The 19248-nt window shown below is 38.3% G+C and overlaps 1 protein-coding gene across 4 annotated transcripts in view; it reads left to right on the top strand.

Moving 5' to 3' along the window:
• ST8SIA4 (ST8 alpha-N-acetyl-neuraminide alpha-2,8-sialyltransferase 4) overlaps positions 1-13481 on the top strand; it is a 53319-nt gene extending 39838 nt beyond the window's left edge. For 3 of the 4 annotated variants that reach the window (XM_063181090.1, XM_063181091.1, XM_063181092.1), the window contains one exon: positions 8736-13481. In XM_063181090.1, the coding sequence (XP_063037160.1) occupies positions 8736-9018 (283 nt within the window). In that variant the 3' untranslated portion in view covers positions 9019-13481. The remainder of the gene's footprint in view (positions 1-8735) is intronic. The other variant, XR_010031326.1, reaches the window with a different exon arrangement.
• Positions 13482-19248: the final 5767 nt, after the last annotated feature.

Here is a 19248-nt window from a genome sequence, read left to right on the forward strand (position 1 = left end):
CTATACAAGAGAGAAAAAAGCCACTAACACCCTCTGAAACCATTTGTAGCCCTATTTATTTAAAACACAGTTCTATTCATTTCTTAGAATTTTCTTAGGTTTCTATTCTAAGAATTGGGCCCGGTGTGCTCTCTAGAATGGCAATCCCACACAACTTTTCCATACAAGGTTTTTTCTTTTGTAGCTGAGCTTTATATTTACAGACATGGGTAAATAGTTTATCTTCTGATGTTTCATGCAGAAGGAATGAAACAAAGGAGAAAGGAGGACTATAAAATTATGGCAAATAGCTGCTTAGATTCGCTATTCAACCTAATGGTTCTGTTTCTTGATAGTTTATCAGATACTCTTTTGTGTTTTATCATTGCTAGTGTATGTTCCATACAGATATTGTATGTCACTTAGATTTGACTGTTTATCTTAGATTTGACTGTACCATCTAAAAACATCTCCTGACATTTCAAGTCCACATAAAGTCATGCATGCTTCTTGATCACCATTTTTACATCTACCAGTCACACTGTTCAAATGTTCTCTAACATTTTTAAGGTTTTAAAACATTAAAAACCTTTTAAACCTTAGTCCTTAATATTTCCATAATTTTAAATCGTTCCATGAAACAAGATAAAAATATACAAAATAATAAATAGTTGTTAAAACTATTAGAACTGTAAAGGGAATTTTAAAAAGCCCAGAAGTGCTAGCAGTTTTTAACAAATGTGGAACAAAAAGTAATTTATTTGATGCCGGTTCAGTCTGTATTAATCAAAACCAGGTTGATTTTAAATTACACAGTGGCACATTGACTTTCATTTTATAATTATGAAGGTAATTCATTAATTTATAATGTCTGTGTGGGGAGTAAAAGAAAAAATTGTTGCAACACTGCAAGTTTATGATTGTTGGATTCTATTTTATGGCTACAAATTGATTTTAGAAGATGTTTTTTGAGTGATTAGGATTTCTTAACCTGAAGGAAACATTAACATTTCTTCATATGTATATGAGCTGGGAATAAACACTCACAGCCCAGAAAGCCAATTGTATCCTTGGCTGCTTCAAAAGGAGCATGGCCAGCAAGTCGAGGGAGTTCATTCTGTCCAATTTTGCTCTGCTGAAACCCCACCTGGAGTCTTGCATTTAGCTCTGGAGTGTTCAGCAGAAAGAAGACAGGGACCTGCTGCAGCGGGTACAAAGCAGGGACACAGAAATGATCATAGGGCTGGAGCATCCCTCCTCTGAGGAAGGGCAGAGAGGGATGGGCTTGCTGAGCCTCGAGAAGAGAACACTCCAGGGACACCTTACTTTGGCCCTCCAGTAGCTGAAGGGAGCCTACAAGAAAGCTGGACAGGGAGAGACTTTTTACCAATCTCTCCAAGACAGCATAAGGTTTTGAGCTAAAAGAAGGTAGGTTTGGATTAGACAGGAGGCAGAAATGTTTTATCATGAGGGTGTTAAGACATGTTGTTCAGGGAGGTTGTGGCTGTTCCATCACTGTAATTGCTGAAGGCCAGGTTGGATGGAGCTTTGAGCAACCTGGTCTAGTGAAGTATGTCCATGCCCAGAACAGGGGAAGAGGACTAATTGATCTTTAAAGGTCTCGCCCAACTGAATCAATTCTGTGATTCTCTAATTCATAGAATTCTGTATTTTGCTCCATTATCTGCACAGTAGGCATATGTTATTGTCCAAGTATGTCACAGAAATAAGATAGCCATGGAACACCTCACTGGAAAATCTGTCTGTGTCCATCATATTCCAGTGAGGAGCTCATTGGTCAGAAAGGAAAATCTTTTCTCCAGAAGTTTCTCTCTTAGAGTATATTCTAAAATATGCTCTAGGTCTGTTTTCCTGCACCTTTGCTATATGTCTGTGTGCACATCTAGTGCAACTGTAATCTCAAATTAGTTATAGATGAGTTCTTCTAAAGCTATGTTTCACACTTGAAAATGGTTTTGTGTGTGAGTTGAGTGAGCAACACTTCTTAGCAGAGGCATGTACTGTGCTTAGAGTGTCAGTTGATGACTTTCATGACTCTGAAGCAAGGGTAGACATTTCAGTCTCTATACAGTAGAAAACTAACCATATTTACTGGCAAAGGTTCAGGTCTCTTTTTCATCTAAATGGATTCCTGAGGGCTTAAATAATTTTTAAAACATATTGATGGGTATTCTTGGCAAGTTTCATAGAAATACAAGTAAGTAGCCTTTACTTTCCCTTGTTGTCCTGTAGTGTGATATATTCAGCTCAAAACAGTTTCTAACATTTCTATCAACTAAAGAGGCAGATCAGGACAGAATCTTGACATTTTGGTAGAGCTTTGGTGGAGTTTCAGGTCTTCATAAAGTGCATTATTGCTTTTAATGAAAGAGTTTTTCTATGTATGCTCTTTGAAAATATTGTACACTGATCAAGTAGATCTTGATCAAGTGCACTCAGCAATGCTTTTGTGCTGGCTGTCATATTTTCTGTATCGTTGTTCACACTTTATTTCTTTCACACTTTAGATTTCTTGTATGCAGCATTCTGCACAAAACATATCTCAGTAAGAAAAAGAAAAATAGTGCATTTTTAATTAAAATTAAAATGTTCACATAAATTGAGAGGGTAAATTGAAGAGTGGTTCCTGTCATTGGTGTGATTAATCCCACTGAAGACAAGAAAGCACAAGGAAAGGATTTGTTCTTTGAATTTGAGGAAGATACGTGCCCTGACACTTTCTTTAGAAAACAGATGTTGGGTCCAAGAACATAAAAGTGGGTTTTTTAGAGATCCTTTCTAGTCTGTAGTCCTACCAGTGCCAGGTGTCAACATAGAAACATAGAAGAAATGTTAGAAACAGAGAAAAAATTACCCTGTGATATATGCATCACCAGCAGCTGAACAAACCTTTGAGGCATTTCATCTGCACCACTGGGTTTATGAAATTGACAAGTTATGGGGTTTTTAGTCAGTTGGTCAATGGCATCCAAACATCCTATTGCCTTGAATTCCCAGTTCAGTGTTGTATTGTGTAAAAAGTACTTTCATCTGTTTATTTCACGCCTTATTTCAGACCTAATAAATGTCTTTACTGAGTCAGTTACTTTTTATGTTACAGTGCTTGTGTTAAAGTAGTAATTAAATTCCTATTTGCCACCTTCACCACTTTATAATTTTGGAGTGTTTTGCATCTTCCCATCTGATTGTCTCTTTTTCCAGCTATTCTCTCCTCATACAGAAGTTACTTTATTCTTCTAATAGCATATGTTGCTTTACTCTGTGTCTTGTCCTGTTCTGAAGTATTTTTTGAAGTGTAATCAAGACATTATGCATCTTTTAGCTTCTCACACAGACACTCTTGAATAACACTGAAATGTTTTGTCATCTTTCAAAATCTTTTTTCCCCTAGCTTCCTATTGATGTTAATATTTTAACTTCACAAATACCATATATGATTTCTCAGAAAGCTCTTTTTAAAAATATTCTCTCTGTCTGTAAAAGGAACAGAATTTCAATGACAGCCAGGTATGCTTGGAGATCAGCTTGGATATCTCAAGAAGCAGAGGTCAGTATATAGTCTTTTGAACTCTTCAGAGTTTAAGCATATATATTTCCTCATATTCACCCCTGTCCAGAACAAGGAATTCGAAATCCATTGATATGTAAACAACCAGATTCTGAATGACGGTTGGGCTGGTGTCACGATACACTAGTACAGACAGGGGTCGTGATGGTTTGTTAATTGATCTCAGAGTGGAGAAACAACACAGAGGGGATTTCAATATTAATCAAGACAAATACATCTTTTATTGAATGACCACAGCAAATGTGATAGAGGGATTTAGAAAGGAAGAAAGGAGATGAGAGAGGGAGAGAGGTGGGGGGAACAGGTATAGCTACCAATGCAGGGACGAAAGCCTCAATGGTTTGGATGCAGGGAGAATTGTTACATCAGTGAGAAACTCAAAGTCCAGGTTAATTTAGGGATCTATTATAGTCTTGCTGGGGGAGGAAACAGATATTGAAATCACGAAGGGATAACAGATACAATAAAGAATAAGTCTGTTGAAATTGCTGAGGGGGAACAGGTATTGGGAACGGATACAGACAGTTCATGTTCTCAGCAGTGAGCAAGACCCACTGTTTTCTTGGTCCAGAGAACACACCTGGGCTCACTTCGCTCAGGCCAGTACCACCCCCTCACCATGTTAGAATTACAGGGGTCTCAGTCCATGGGAGGGGGCCTCAATCTCCATCCATCACAGTGGTAGTGAAGCAGATGAAGGGTTTTCTCTGAGGGACCACCAGAGTTACCCCTGAAAGTCATTTGGCCAAGAGGTGGGGAAATTCCTGGGCCATTGTCATGAAACAGGCGCAAGCTCCTTGGCAGGCCCTGCTAGAAGCAGTAAACGATGGTGGCGCTGTAAACACAGCTGCGAACAATCACTTGGCCGGGCATCCACCTCAACTAGGCCAGAACTCTGAATAGGGTCTTCAGTGGTCCCAGTCTCTGTTCTTGTGACAGTCATGAGGCAAAAATGAGGGAAACTTCAGACTATCTCTTTCAGCTGGAGCACAGGCCCAGCCAGCAGTGGCTGAGGAGCCCTCCTTGGAGAAAGATGTTGGACTGAGATCTGTCAGAGGTCTGCTGACATTCCTTCCAATACAAATAATGTCATGATACTTCTAAAAGTCATTATTACTGAAAAGTTTAGGTTTTGAACCAATGCCTCAATTTGAAAAAAATCTATTCTTTAGATAATTTTTATGTCTTTTTTTAGTATCTTAGTGGAGACAAATAAGGATCTTTGAAAAATAATACATTTTTACATACAGAATTGTAAAACGTGTATTTTATTTATGGTGTGGAATTGCGTATAGGTACTATGTTTCATTAAGGTAGTAATAAAAAGGAAGGTAAAAACATGCATGTTTAAAGCATCAAAAAGTATTTTTTTCATCTGAAATATAATGCTGGCAGAAATCCATTATTGACAGTATTTCTTTCTGGTACTAACAGAAATACTAAAAATATCTTTGATTATTTTCATTTTTTAATGTAAAATGCAGTGAAACATGTAAGAGATCATTGTTCAGATTTTAAAAACATGTGAAATCTATTTGAAATGTGTATGCTCTGTAAAAAGAATGGATTGTAGAAGACAGATCCATATTGGACTGTGTGAAAGTGTTCTTGGATGTGTGGCCATGACTCACTATCTAATATGTCTGAAGTGGGTAAGAAGCTTTGAAGGCAAAGATGCATAGATTTGGGATGAGGAGCTGAGGTGAAAATAGAGAGAATGATAGTAGAAGCAAAAGGACTTTTTACAGGAACCAGTACCTGCTCAAATACCCTTTCTTTTCATGGAAGAGGCATTTTTAGTAGTCCCCTGCTGTCAGCAGGGTAACCCTTACTGTTACAGTGTATTATGGGGCTTTTTAGTTATCTGTTGCAAACATGGTATTTATTAACAGCAATTTTATAAAATGCAAGTACATGGACCTAAGTACAGATCTGACCTTCCTTTCATTGCAGATGGTTCAACATACTCTCTATTTGTGCTGTTTTTCACTTACCCTAGAGATTCTTTTAACTTTTGAGCATAAATTGAAATTCATGGTATCTTGCCAGTGTCTTTACTATATTACTATCAGCCATATATTTTAAAGTAATTTGAAGTGAGATCTCTTTAAATTCAAGCTACTCAACTTCAAGTCACAGGAATTATAGGATTAAAGAGTGTTTATGCATTGGCACATTCACTAATCTTCAATAAATTCAGGCTTCAGGCCCCACAAAAGAGTTGTTTTAGCATGAGGCATCAAGAAAATGAGTAGTGGTGCACTGTGTGGCCAGTTACAGACTTCATAGTGATGACTGCTTTTTCACATGGTGAGGTCCATCCAGTCCTGTCAGTTAAGCTGATGATGTATCCACCTGAAAAATCAGGAATTGGTCATGGTTGAAAATCTAGAGATATAAGAAACAATTCAATTCTATAGTTAGTTGCTTCCTTCATGATGTAATTTAGTTAAACAGAAAATGAGTGCCTCCGAGAAAAGTATATGGGGAGAATATCTCTATGCTTTAAACTAAAGCTATAATAAAACTCCAGAAACTAAAAACAGGTACGAAGATGCTTATCACTTAAAGCATCTGTAACATCGATCACCCCTAATCAGCCTTAACTCAGAGGTTAGAATAGGTACCTGAGCGACTGAAAAGTTGGCACATATCTTTCAGATCAAAAAGACTGCTGGAGATTTGTGTCACCACTTGATAATTCTATGCATGGAGAGCCAGGAATTTGCAGAGATAAATGACCTTTAGGAAGCATCAGCCTAGAACACTGAGTGCTCCAACTCTTTCATTTGTTGCATTTCTTTTTTTTTTTTTTTTTTTTTAATCTGAAGTATAATTGATCCCAAGTTACAAAATTGTTATTGTAATTACATCAAGGACTATATTTTCAGTATATACATAGAGAGAGATTTTGGGTACCTTTTAGATTTTAAGAAAGACCAAATAGTTAAACTTCTGGTTTGTATAATACCTGAATATAAGAAACAGAAGAGTATATGTTTTTATACTCTTAAATTGTACGAGGGTCTTCATTTCATCTTATTCCGTCATTACATACTTATTCTGCATAGAAATGATTAAGATATAATGTCCTTTCCTGATTACTAATTTAATTTTCTGCCATGAGCATTCTATTCCTGGAAGGTTGAAATTCAGCTGGAAAGATAGTGGTACTGTGTAGTACCAGATGCATCAGTTTTGACTGCTCTTTGGCTAAAAACAGTAATGTTAGATGGATGACTGCATGAGACTAAAGTACCGACTTCTCAGGAGACAGCTACTTTCAGCACTATGAAGTGCTAAAAATGTTCCGATTTCTTTCTCCAGCAACTTTTCCATAAGTAAACATTTATTTTCTAGAATGGAGTCTCTCCTTTCATTTCTCTTGTCTTAGAGTTGCAGTTTATTAGAGTGAAAACTGCTTAGCATGTTATGTCTAAAAAATGGCATTTATGAAGACAATAAAAAATTATATATGCATGTGTCATTTGTAGATGTACGCATTCCTAATTGCATTCACCCCTTAAATATGCTTTTTACCATCCTGTTTTTACAGCGAAGTGAAATTCTCCCAATGGTGGCTTTGGAGAAGCAGATACTCAGCTCAGAACTGTTTTCTGCTTGCAGGGTCCTTCAGCTTTCAAAAAATGAACTTCAGTATAATACAAACAAACAAACAAACCAACCAAATTTTTAAAAAGCCAACAGCAACAGAACAAAGAAAACCAAAGAACCCACCAAAAATACTAAACTAGCTTTCACATGCATTCCTATCTATGATTCAAAGCTATGGTTTTGGCAAAGAATGAAACTGAAAAGGCCAGTTTCAATGGGATGATTAATTTAAATGTTGCATATTAACTTTTGCTTTTAACATACTTTAAGCTTTGATTAAAGACATAGTTTTGCTGTCCTGTCTCATACTGGTGGGGTGGGACATTCCTTCTACTACATCATTAATGCCTTTATAGCACTCTGGATGTATAATTTAAAGTTTCAGACTTATTGAAATCCCATTGAAAACAAGGCTAACTCTGGTCTGGTGAGGCTTTTCTCACTTGACCTTTTTCCTAGACTGTGGTAGAAGCAATTCACAGCCTATAACTAAGAGTACAGTGCCACACTGCAATGGTTTTACATTTGTGTGGTAATGCTAAGTCATACTTAATTCCCTTACTTGCAGTCACACAATTCCACAGTCCAGTCAGTACAACTGTGTGCATTGCTGTTTGTCTGAGTTAAAAGAATGACCAGGTTTAAGAATCTAAGTGACCTTTTCATTTTCATTAAGTACTAGTGTACTTTCTGTTGAATCAGACCTGGGAGAAGTGTTTTGCCAGCACTAGCTGGCACTATTTTAATAACATTCTAATTTTAAAGGTTAGAGGTGTAGAACAGTGTTGGTGACAGACTTTGAGGGTACTAACATGAGCTATATGCTGGAATCCAGCTAAATTTCCATTTGTGTCTCTGAAAACCCTCTGCTGCTTTTAAAGCCATAAGCAGACTTCTTGGTACTGGCTCAGGAAAACTGTCCTGTAGTCTCAGTCAGACCACTGAATGTTTGAGTACAAAACAAAACCTTTTAAAAATCAGTAGTGTTAAGGTTTTACTTATCTGGAGACTGCCTTTAACAACAGGCAGTTTTATGTGTTTAATCACAAGGAAGTAAATCGAGCTTCTCTTTTACTGACGGCTGAAAGTTGCATTCTTAACTTAGGTGTTTCATTTCCATTTGCTTTCTGTTTAGACAGAAAAAGCAATCTATGCAGTGACCACCAGACCAACCAAATATTCAGCATAGGGCTCACTTGATTGCATGAACTGGATACCACAACAGGTCAGATTTTATATAGCAAGAGACTGTTCCCTGATCCGGCTGAGGAGGGTAACTATAGTTTTCTAGCTTCTGCAGACATGATGTTGTATTGGAATTAAAGCCTGAACTAAGTTGCTTTTTTCCAGCACTGTGCTAAGATTTCCCTTTACCTCTTCTAGGAGGAATAAAGGTGCACCAGAACAGTGTCATTGTCATCTCAGTTTAGAGAAAATGAGACTTTCATCTTTTCATAGTGTAAAATGAATGCATAGTAGATAAAATAAGTTCACAGAATTTATTCACATGAAGTTGTATGAGTTTGTTAATGCACTTTTTCTTTCTTTGTAGGTATTGGTTGACAAACAAGGTGCACATTAAACGACCCAGCACTGGTCTTCTCATGTATACGCTTGCCACCAGATTTTGTGATGAAATTCACCTGTACGGATTTTGGCCATTCCCAAAGGATTTACTTGGAAAACCAGTCAAGTATCACTATTATGATGATCTGAAGTATAGGTACTTTTCTAATGCCAGTCCTCATAGGATGCCATTAGAGTTTAAGACATTGTATGTGTTACATAATAGAGGAGCACTTAAATTAACAACAGGGAAATGCATACAGCAATAAAGCACAAGTATTGTACAATAAATACAGAATACACACCTCATCATAAAGATCATAAAGATGATGTGAAATGGCAATGGGACCACAGTGGGGATTTGTTTCAATACCCACTAGGTCATTGGAAGAATGTGTTATATCAGAAGTACATAACCAGCTATTATACCTGTAAAGTGCTATATAACTAAGCTATCCTGACTGCAAGGGTTCAAGTGCCACTTTCACTAAAAAGAAAGCTTGAATGTATGCTCAGTAGTGTTTACAGGATGCAGTGACACATTCTTAAATTAAAGAAGAAAAAGAGCCTGCCAATTTGCAGCTGTGGTCAGACAGCCCACACAAGAATACCCAGTGGATGGAATATTTACTTGAGTAAATAAATGAGGCTTTGGGAGAAAATATCATGATGGATTTGAGTAGAGAAAGTGAAGTCTGTAAGATCAAAAAAATCAGTAAATGCCTTCAATCAGAGAACTGTTTCTGATACTGTGTTATAACCTCAGCTTTTGTTGCTGTTTTTATTGCCGTTGGTTGGGTTTTGTTTTTAAGTCTTGGAGCCCTTACAAGATTTCAAGGATGTTATGAGTAATTACATTTTTTATCTTATGGAATTGTCTTAAGGAAAAAAGATTAGTAAGCATAGGAGGGTGGAGTGGAACATCAAATATTTTACCAAGTGTTATTGTGTTGCATCCTGCTGTGATACAGTCCTCAGCATCCCAATTGTTCTTCTAAATACTGTTGTCAGTACCCATTACATGAAACCACACAGATACCATTTTGATCTGACTTATAAGTTTTTCTCTCCTGTACAGATTTGAAGACATTCAAGAGGGTGCCCTTGTTTTCAGTGCCAAAGATTACTTTTATACATTTTTTTCCCTTATCGTGGAGAAATGGTGTGGATTTATGTTTCTTTGCTGCTTAAAGGAGCATATTCTTTGTTATTTATATTTTTTAAGCATCTCAAATCAAAGCTTTTTTATAGACTTCACATATAGAATTCTTCAGAAAAATCTGCAGGAGTAAAGAAATTACTTCATGTATTCAAATACCTATGTGTGTGTGTGTATATATACATATGTACATCTATGTATGTATATAGTTTTATTCTTGATGGAAAGAAAAAGTCTAAAGTAACTCAGGTGACAGTGGAACTAAAGGGAAAAAACCACCTAGCCAATTAATGGGAAAATATGTAGATCATACAGTTCTTTTAAACTTCTAATGCTGTTAAATGATCTCTTTATTTAAGATAATTTAGATGTTCTGATGTGTAACTGACTGAAATAACACATTATCTCACAGTTGGTTTTTTGATCATCAGTCTTGTTTATCCAAAAAATCAAGAGTTCTTTCACTTCCTTTTTCCAAAAAAAGAAAACAAGAAATTGCAGGAGTATAGGAGAGGGTGGAGTGTCAGTACGGCATACATTAAGAAACAAAACTTGTTATCCTATCATGTATTTTAGTGCTAAAGGAGCACATAAATAGGTAACATCATGGTTTCATATCTTTCCTGTTATGCTTGGCTAAGGAGTAGGCCTGCAGGTATAATGTATGGATATTTTCTTGTTATATTTTCAGAGCTACATTAGGTCCTGATCTCCAGATAAGATATTCAGCATGTCTACTGAATTTTTAATTAGTTTGAGCAATTTCATATGTTTTACCATTCTCACAGATATTTATTAGCTGTAAATGCTCTTTATTACCCATTTTCTTAAGTTCATATATTTATGCATGATTGGAGATCTGGGATTATTGGTAGCTAAATCAGTGCCTTGCAGTCAAATATTACAGAAAGTTGAAAGTCAGTTTTGTTATATGTAAGATACCGTAATATCTTTCCCTATTCACCAGACTCTTGTACTTAGGACAGTTTACTCTGGCTACATGCTAATGTGCAGTAAGTGGTCCTGCCATGAAACTCACTGAAACCAAGGCATCATGAGGAAGTAAACAGCCATGCAGACTGCAATGTGTTTAATTTGATGTTTATAAACCAGAGCGTGCTATTTGTTCACTATTGTACACCTTCATTTTAATACAAGGTTATTTCTTCAGTTAAGGGTAAGCATATTCTTGGTTTTGCTGTTAGGGTTTTGCTACTGTTGATCTTCTAAAGCATATTTCATATACATTGACAAAAAAATTATTTCATTGCTATTGAAATAAAGAATTCACAAACTGCCAGTCTCTCAGAAGCTTAGAGAAACATCTGCTCAACTTTATCTTCTGGGAGTGTATTTTCTTCTCTCTAGTGTCAGGCCATTGACAGACCTCATGCCCAAGTAGTCTAAAATGCTAACTGACAGGTGATTTTGTTCACCTGTAGAATGTTTGAGTGTGCCAATTGATTATGTGTACCCGTTATGACAGCAAAATGGGTACTCTCGCATTCCTTGGCAGTAAAAAAAATATTTGTGCAAATGAATACATGAAAAGAGTATCATGTAAATAGAAAGACAGGTGAGAAAATTTGCATTTAAAAGTCAGCAGAGAAATTAAATCTTGGCCTAAGCCTTGGTTTTGCATGCTTCACATTTGATTTTCTGCAAGCGAAGTTAACTTTAGTACAAAAGCCATGGAGTCCAGATTTTTATCCTATCACTAAATTTCTCTGACTTGGTTTGGCACAAGATATGACAGTAGTACCTGCTTCAAAGACAACAGAGTTTTCCCATACCTCAAAACTGGGCCTTAACCTCATGTTCTGCAGGCTTTCTACCTTCAGTACTGCACTCTTGGACACTGTGAGCCATAGGATTAGGGCACTCAGTTGTCATCTACACTCATACTTCTCACAGCACTCTCCCCTTAAACCAGCACCTAGGTGTATCTCCTTTCCAAAACCGTGGTACTCCACACCAGTACACCTCTTCTCTCACCTGCCTCACTTTATCCTGAGCTGAGGTGTGATGTAGTGAGGGGTGGGTATCAAACTATTCTCTGAGGTAGTTGTCATCTGACTGTGTTGGTTTTTACAAAAACTAGGCGTCATTTTACGCTTGTTCTTGTATAAGACCTGTGTCCATGTGGAGCCCAAAGATTCTGGGTGGCTTTTTGTGTGTGATTTGATGTTTCAAAAACAAATTGTTTTGAGATGGTTTGTGACCACCAGCTACTGTTTGGTCTAAGGTGACCTGAGGTGAGACATGCCCAGGACTTTCCTTGTTCTTTGCATTCTACAGCTGGGAAGCTGTAGCAATGGATTCGTTGCAGACACCCTTCTTATCTTTCCCTTATACTTCTTGGGCTCTTGGAGCATTTCTGTTAAGGCACCCCAGAACCTAAATGGAAAAACAGATTACTTCTCGAAAGGTGACCCAGGACATTGCAGCAAAATCTTAACTGCTCTTCAGAGACTTGAGGATAGATTTCACTTTGCAGTCCTTTACTGGTTACCAGTCAACAGCTTAAGCCTTCATAGCTGCCTTGGGTGATTTATGTTGTTTTATCTATATTCACATCTCTGCTGCCAGCAGCACAGAGCAGATAAACAATTTATATTATAATTACCACTTTTATAATCCAATACTATCAACAACTAAAACAAAATAGTAGGATAAAAAGAAAGATCCCTCATGTATCTGCCCTGGTGAGGAACAATTGAAATGCCAATCAGTTGTGTTCAGAGTGTTCCTCAAATTTATCCTCTCATCAGCTATATAAGTTTCCTGCTGTAGTTCCTAAATGTACATTAAAAACAAGAACTGGAAATTAAATCAAGAAGCAGACTGCATCTGTTTTTCCAAAGGTTATGGCAGCTTTGCATTAAACAACTTGATTTCGTTCGGATAAATTGATTGTAAATTGTTTGTTAGATACATGTTAATGTTTCTGTGACAGTCCTTCATATTTCATACAAATAATAAGTAAGTGCTTGATTGTTAACTTTCCAGCTTTGGAACAGTTCTCTTCCACAGCTCTGAGACACTCTCCAGATATAAGATCTACTGAACCTTTCAAATCTGAGTCTGATGTAGTAACGACTGTATCATTCTTTTGTTAGACAATATAAGCAACATGTTTGAGGTCAGTACTTTTTCTCTAATTGCAATTTGAAGAAAAACAGGTGCAGGTTCAGTACCTTTTTAAGTGATTGATCTAGCAAAGTGCTAAGCACTCTTTGCAGTGACTTTTCCTGGGAGAAACATGTCCAGGATTTACATGGGGATCTAGATTAGCATATTTCGGGATAGAACTCTGAAATTGCACATTATTTATTTTTAAGAGCACTGTTACTTTGTGCAAGGAAAAGCACAATTGTTATAAATGTAGATAAAGGAGAGTACTATTGCTACTGAGTGTATGTCATACAATTTCTGTGGTTAAAAGTATTGATACATATTCTTTCAGAATTGCCATGTTTGACACTGTTAGTTCTTATTTCAAGTACAGCTATGGGGATTGTTTCTTATTTGTATAACTGAAAAATAAAAAATTTCCTTTCATGTTTTCTGCTATATTCTGTTTCATATTTCTTTGTAACACAGTTATGGTAATTTAATCAATCTTGTGCTAATTGTAAGAATCTGTGGAAGAAGAATGTCTGCTCCTTAAGGTGTCTGATCTTTCTCAACACAAAAGGGGATATTAAGAAAAGGAGGAAGCCATAAACAGGAACAGAGAGACACAAACCTGTCTGACCAATAACGAGGCAGAGATGAGAACTAAAACTGTTGAGCCACACAAAATAGTAAGGGTCAAGTGTAGGATTTTTTATTCCAGTATGATTTTCTGATCAAGGACTTTGTCAAATGGGATTCTAAGGAGAAGGGGGAACCAAAGTATATGGAGACCCAAACCTGACAGGCAAATCATAATGGAGACAACAAGAAGAAGCCAACCTCATCAGTCACACTGAACAGCTGTCAATAAACTTTGGCAAATGGTACTTTGCAACTGATAAGAGTGCAGTCCTGGGGGTTCAGAATGTTGTAGGGGAGTTACTTGGTCTTTTTAAATTGGGCAGTGTTCAAGGGAGGAAGAAAAGAAAGAGGAACAGACAGAAAAGGGGACAGTCACTTGTAAACCATGGCAGGTCAGTATGCTTGTCTGGCAGACTCCTAAGGCCGATTGCCCCAGTCTATCTGAAGTCCATTAAATCTTCTCTTACCTTCTTCTCTGTGTCATCTCACTGTCCTATGCATGTGCATGCTGGAAGGACTCAGTCCCAGATAGTGGGGCACTGTTGTGAGAGAATTGGATGCCAGCTGCTGGAGTGCTGATGAGGGATGTAGATGCCCCTGGTGTGTGGTGTAAGCTGCTGGAGTGAGTGGTGAGAGTCTCAGTCACTCTCTACAACTACTGGATTGAAGGGCTTTATTCCAGGGGGGTTTGCATTGGATATTAGGGAAAATTTCTTCACTGAAAAGGTAGCTAGGCATTTAAACAGCCTGCCCAGGGATATGGTGGAGTCAGACCTGAGGGACGTGCTGTAGTGGTGGATTTGGCAGTGCTGGGTTAACAGTTTTCTTCAATGATTTTAGAGATATTTTCCAACCTTAATGATTCTGTGACTCACTGTCAGCACTGTAGCAAGTAGTGTTGACTAAACTCCTTTACGGGGAAGGGAATGTTGGGTGTTAACAAAACCAGCTGCTGGACAGGCTCTGCCTAAGTGAGGCAAATGATCAGCGCTGGTTGCTGCAATAGAACCACAGGTCACATTCTATCTGTGTGGTGCCAGCTCCTGAGATGAAGTATCTGTGTTCTCCCTAAACCTGGTGTTGATGGGGTGCATGTGGCCATCACCAGCCAAATTCCATCTGGACCAGCCAGCAGGTTGTGGATACATGGGTGTGATGAGGGGGTCTGGGATTGGGGCAGGGGCACCAGGCAAGCAGAGGTGGCCCCATGAACATGCTCATGAGCCTGGAGAGTGTTCCCGGAGTGTTGCACTTGGGACCTTCTGCCTGCCAGCCCAGGAGGAAGAGCAGGAAGCTGTGGGGTAATGTGCAGTGCCAGCGTGAGTGACCAGCTATGTTAGTGTCCTCTGTGTGTCAGGAGAATATGTGCTCAGCTTCACTTCTGTGTGTGCTTGAAAATGGAAAAAACACCGCCCTTAGTCGGGGCACAGACTCTGCGCCCCCAGGCACTGGATATCAGTGAGGCAGGAGAGGTCCTGGCCCAAATGCCCTACTAATAGACTCTATTAAAAAATGTTGGAAGCAATTCACAGGAGAGCAAAACTGGATCAGTGAGATCTAGATTTAAACTCTGTATGCACTTTAGATTTTTAGATAAAGTGGAAAAAATGGAAAAAAATTTGCTCAGTGATTGTATGAAGGAACATAGAAATCATAGATAATGGTGCAAGTACAATACAGTATATTTAAAGCCTATTAAATCCATCCCTACAAATAACAGATTTCTAAACCTTTACCAGACATGTTGCAAAAGGAAATACACACCTCCATTCTGGTTAGAGATACTAGAAAATATCCCAAATTTTTTCTGTAATGAGTTGGATATTTCTATGCTGTAATTGCAGTTTCTGTTTTCATATACTGTTGGAGCTTATGTGTCTTTGAAAATCCTATGACTATGTTCTTTTTCATTACGTGGGCATAAAAGAGGCCAAATTTTGCTGAATTATGCTTAAGGTTCTGTAATATTAATTAGATTATTTTAAATTGCTATCCATTCTTACTGGTCTTTTGGGTGCTTACTTACAGCAAAAATACAAGCATATAATTGTCATGGCGGGTGGTTGCCCAGAGTGCCACAACATTCCCGAAGAAGCATCTTGAAAAAGCCACCTTGGGAGCACAGGCAGGTCGGTGCTCACATCAAGTGATTTCAGCTCTTCTGTGATCTGGGCATCATAGAAGGAGAGACAGGGTCTGTGTGTGGGGTTCCAAGGAGAGCCTTTATTCAGCTCTTCCTCGAAGAGTCCAGTGACATAAGAGCTACTCACAGCAAGGAAAGCAGCGGTTTATATAGGGATCTCAGGGGGCGGGACAAAATACCAGGGCCAGTGGGATGAGGGCACAGGGGTGGAGTGAGGTGGAAGTGCCAGTGGGGTAGAGGAAATCAACATACAGTTGCAAAGGGCTCTGAGGGCAATTTTCTTGCTCTCCCTAACCAAAGGGTTGTAGCTCAGGTGTTGGCCCTCCAGGGGACTGCAGCAGGCTTTCCCTTTGCCAGTTCTCCGGCCCTCACATATAATTGATAGTAAGTAATTGCATTCATGAAAAATTACTGCACTGTAATGAAGACCTGCTCACACTGGCACTGTTCAGTCCTACTTTCTTCTGCCACTTTGCAAGTGGCTTTGTGAACCTCTCCTTTCTGTATTCATTTTATGCCTTATCTCCTGCTTGTTCCTTATATCCCCAAATAAAGGCATAAATCAATGAGATGTTTTCACCCTTTTTTTTACTGCAAAACTTTAAAGATTTTCTATGAGATTCAAGTGCTGCCTTAAGGAACCTGATTGATAAGATGAAAAACTGCTTTTCAGAGGAGTCCTCACGGAAGGAGTAATGAAAAAGCAGGTAATTTCCACTTCTGGTTAAGTTGTCCCATTATGGTGCTCAGGTGGTAACAGATCTAGCCAAATGCACATGTAGCTGGTTACCAGAGTAGCACTGAACAACTGGTTGGAAGGAGACCTCTGAAGATCCCTTAGTCCAGCCCCACTGCCAGAACAGGTTCACCCAATGATCAGGTGACTTTGGAATATCTCCAAAGATGGATCCTCTGCAGCCTCTCTGTGCAGTTCATTCCAATGCTCTATCAACCTCAAAGTTAAAGCTTTTCCTCATACTGAGATGGAACTTCTGTGTTTAAGTTTATTCTGTTTCCCCTTGCAGAGGCTTTGGTCCCAAACAAAAAGAATACTTCTTTCCTGGAAACTAAAATATATTCCAAGGGAAGTGCAATGAGAAACATAAAATGACAAAAAGGAACAAGAAGGAGATGTTGTTTGAGTCTCAGTGCTCTTATATTGTTTTTGAGCAAACAGCTGCAAGATCAGAAGCCAACATGGACATTTCCATGGTTCTTCTTTTGGTGCTTCTGACTTGATTTTCCTGTGTATGTTTCATCTATGTTGTAAGCAAAAGAGTGAGCCTTGCCATCCAACTCTCTTTTCTGCCTATTTACATCAAATCTGCTTTTGCTAATAAGTTTGATGGTGATTGTTTAGGCAACTCATTGACATCCACTCATTGACAACATACTGTGACAATTATGGTAATCTGTAAATAACATACAGTGAATAATCATGAGTATACTGAAGTAAAAATTCAACTCCTGACTTTAGGTACAGTCTCCATCTAAGGGACAATAAAAGACATTCATGGAATGCCCCTGCCAAAAAAAACAAACCCTGTTGACTCACAAGGATACTATCAAGGAATGAGGACCCAGACATATGTAAAGCAGGAGAAGTTATTAGTTCCAGTGGCAGAATGGGCATGGACAGTCAGCCAAGGCTGCCTGAGAATATGTTCTGTACATGAAACAAACCCTTCCAAATAGTCACCATCCTTATGTGAGATGTATCTCCAAAATACTTTTAAGAGATGTAGGATTTTTGTAGTAGGTCTTCTTGCCTCAAATTAGTAAGCAATCAGTCAACTTCTGAAGTTATGATAAAGTGGATTCATGCTTACAAAATGTTTTGCTAATACAGAAGTGATGAAATGGGCTACTTCCCTGGATGGCAGGAGATGGTCAAATGCAAGCATCTTTTCTCAAAAAGTACATCCTAAAAAAAAACTTGGATGAATTAGCTGTGCTGTTCAGATAGTATTCCTAGAACTTTTGCTTCTTTATTAGCTCATGAATATTATTCTCAGTAGCTTCTTTTCCTTTTAGAGATTGACAGCTGCTATTAAAGAAAGTAATTAGGCAACTTACCTGCCTCCAGTCAGTATCACATTTCTCAGGCTTACTTTCATGACTCAATAGCTGTTTGGGTCATTCAGATCCTTTTTCCAGTGCTTCCACATTGCACTAACAAGAAAATACTTCAGGTCTTACATGTTCAAGAACAGTGTCTGAGCAGCACATTCACATGTTTTTCCATATAATCCTCTGACTGCAGAAGAGCAAAGTGAAAGTTAACGACATTATAAGAGTATGAAAATAGCAAGAAAAAGAAAAAAAAAAGTAGCAAAATAAAAACAGATGCTTTCAAATATCTCTCCTGAATCTCCAGCTGCATGGGTTTCACCCTTTCCTCTCCAGGGCTGCCCACTTCTTCTCAAAGCTCTCTGATCTTCCTTCTGCTGAAACATTAGCAAATGAAAGCTGAGTCCTAAATCTGTGTGTGGAGGGAGTCTTCGAAGCCTGAGGCAGTGTTATGTAGGAATGCACCAACCTGGAGGAAGAACAGATATTGTGGTAAGGTGCTCCACATGGATGAATTGCTTCTTTAAGAAGAATGAAGGAGTTGTCTGGGAAATGGATTATGGTAATGCTTTTTGCTCTGCTTCTACAGCACACAGAAAAGGTTGTGTGATGCAAGCAACATTCAATGGCTCTAACTGTTTATCAAGCAAGTCAATATGTAAAGCCTGATTTTACAGTTATGTTCTGAAGAAACCTCAGCTCCTCTCATACCAGCTGTATCACTGCTTTTCCACCTTCCATCTTTACACTTCCAGTGTCTTCTAGAGCTCTCTCACTGAGCTGCTTTCTCTTCCAATGATCCCATATCCTTGCTGCATCCACTGTTGTAGAAAGGGAAAGAAGGACCTGTTCCACAAAGATAGGAGAAGCTCATAAGCCAGGCAGCCATGCAAGCACTAATATGCCCATGCTAATAAATCTAAATCCCATTTAGGGGACTGTTGCTGCTGAGGGAGTGCAGAATGCTAATTGTCTGTTCTGCAGAAGTAGAAATTGAGTTCTCTCTTTCTCTCCTCCTTGTAACTTACTTATTTCCAAAATCTCCTAAGAATTTAAAATGTCTAAGTCAGCTACTCTTCTAACAAATAAGGCTGAATTTGATCAATGGATATGGAATCAGAGAATGATTTAAGTTGGAAGGGGTCTTTTGACATCATCAAGTCGATCTCCTGCTGCTTGAGCTGATTCAGATAGAGAGGTTTGCCCAGGACCATTTTATGTTTTGAAAGCCTCCAGTGATGAAGTTGCCACAACCTCCCTGGACAGCCTGGTCCTTTATTCACCACTCTCACAGTAAAAAAAAAAAACAAAAAACAAACCAAACAAAAAAAAAAAAAAAAAAAACAAACCCAAAACAAAACAAAAAAA

This window comes from Melospiza melodia, chromosome Z (genome assembly GCF_035770615.1).
Source record: "Melospiza melodia melodia isolate bMelMel2 chromosome Z, bMelMel2.pri, whole genome shotgun sequence".
NCBI classification, from domain to species: Eukaryota; Metazoa; Chordata; class Aves; order Passeriformes; family Passerellidae; genus Melospiza; species Melospiza melodia.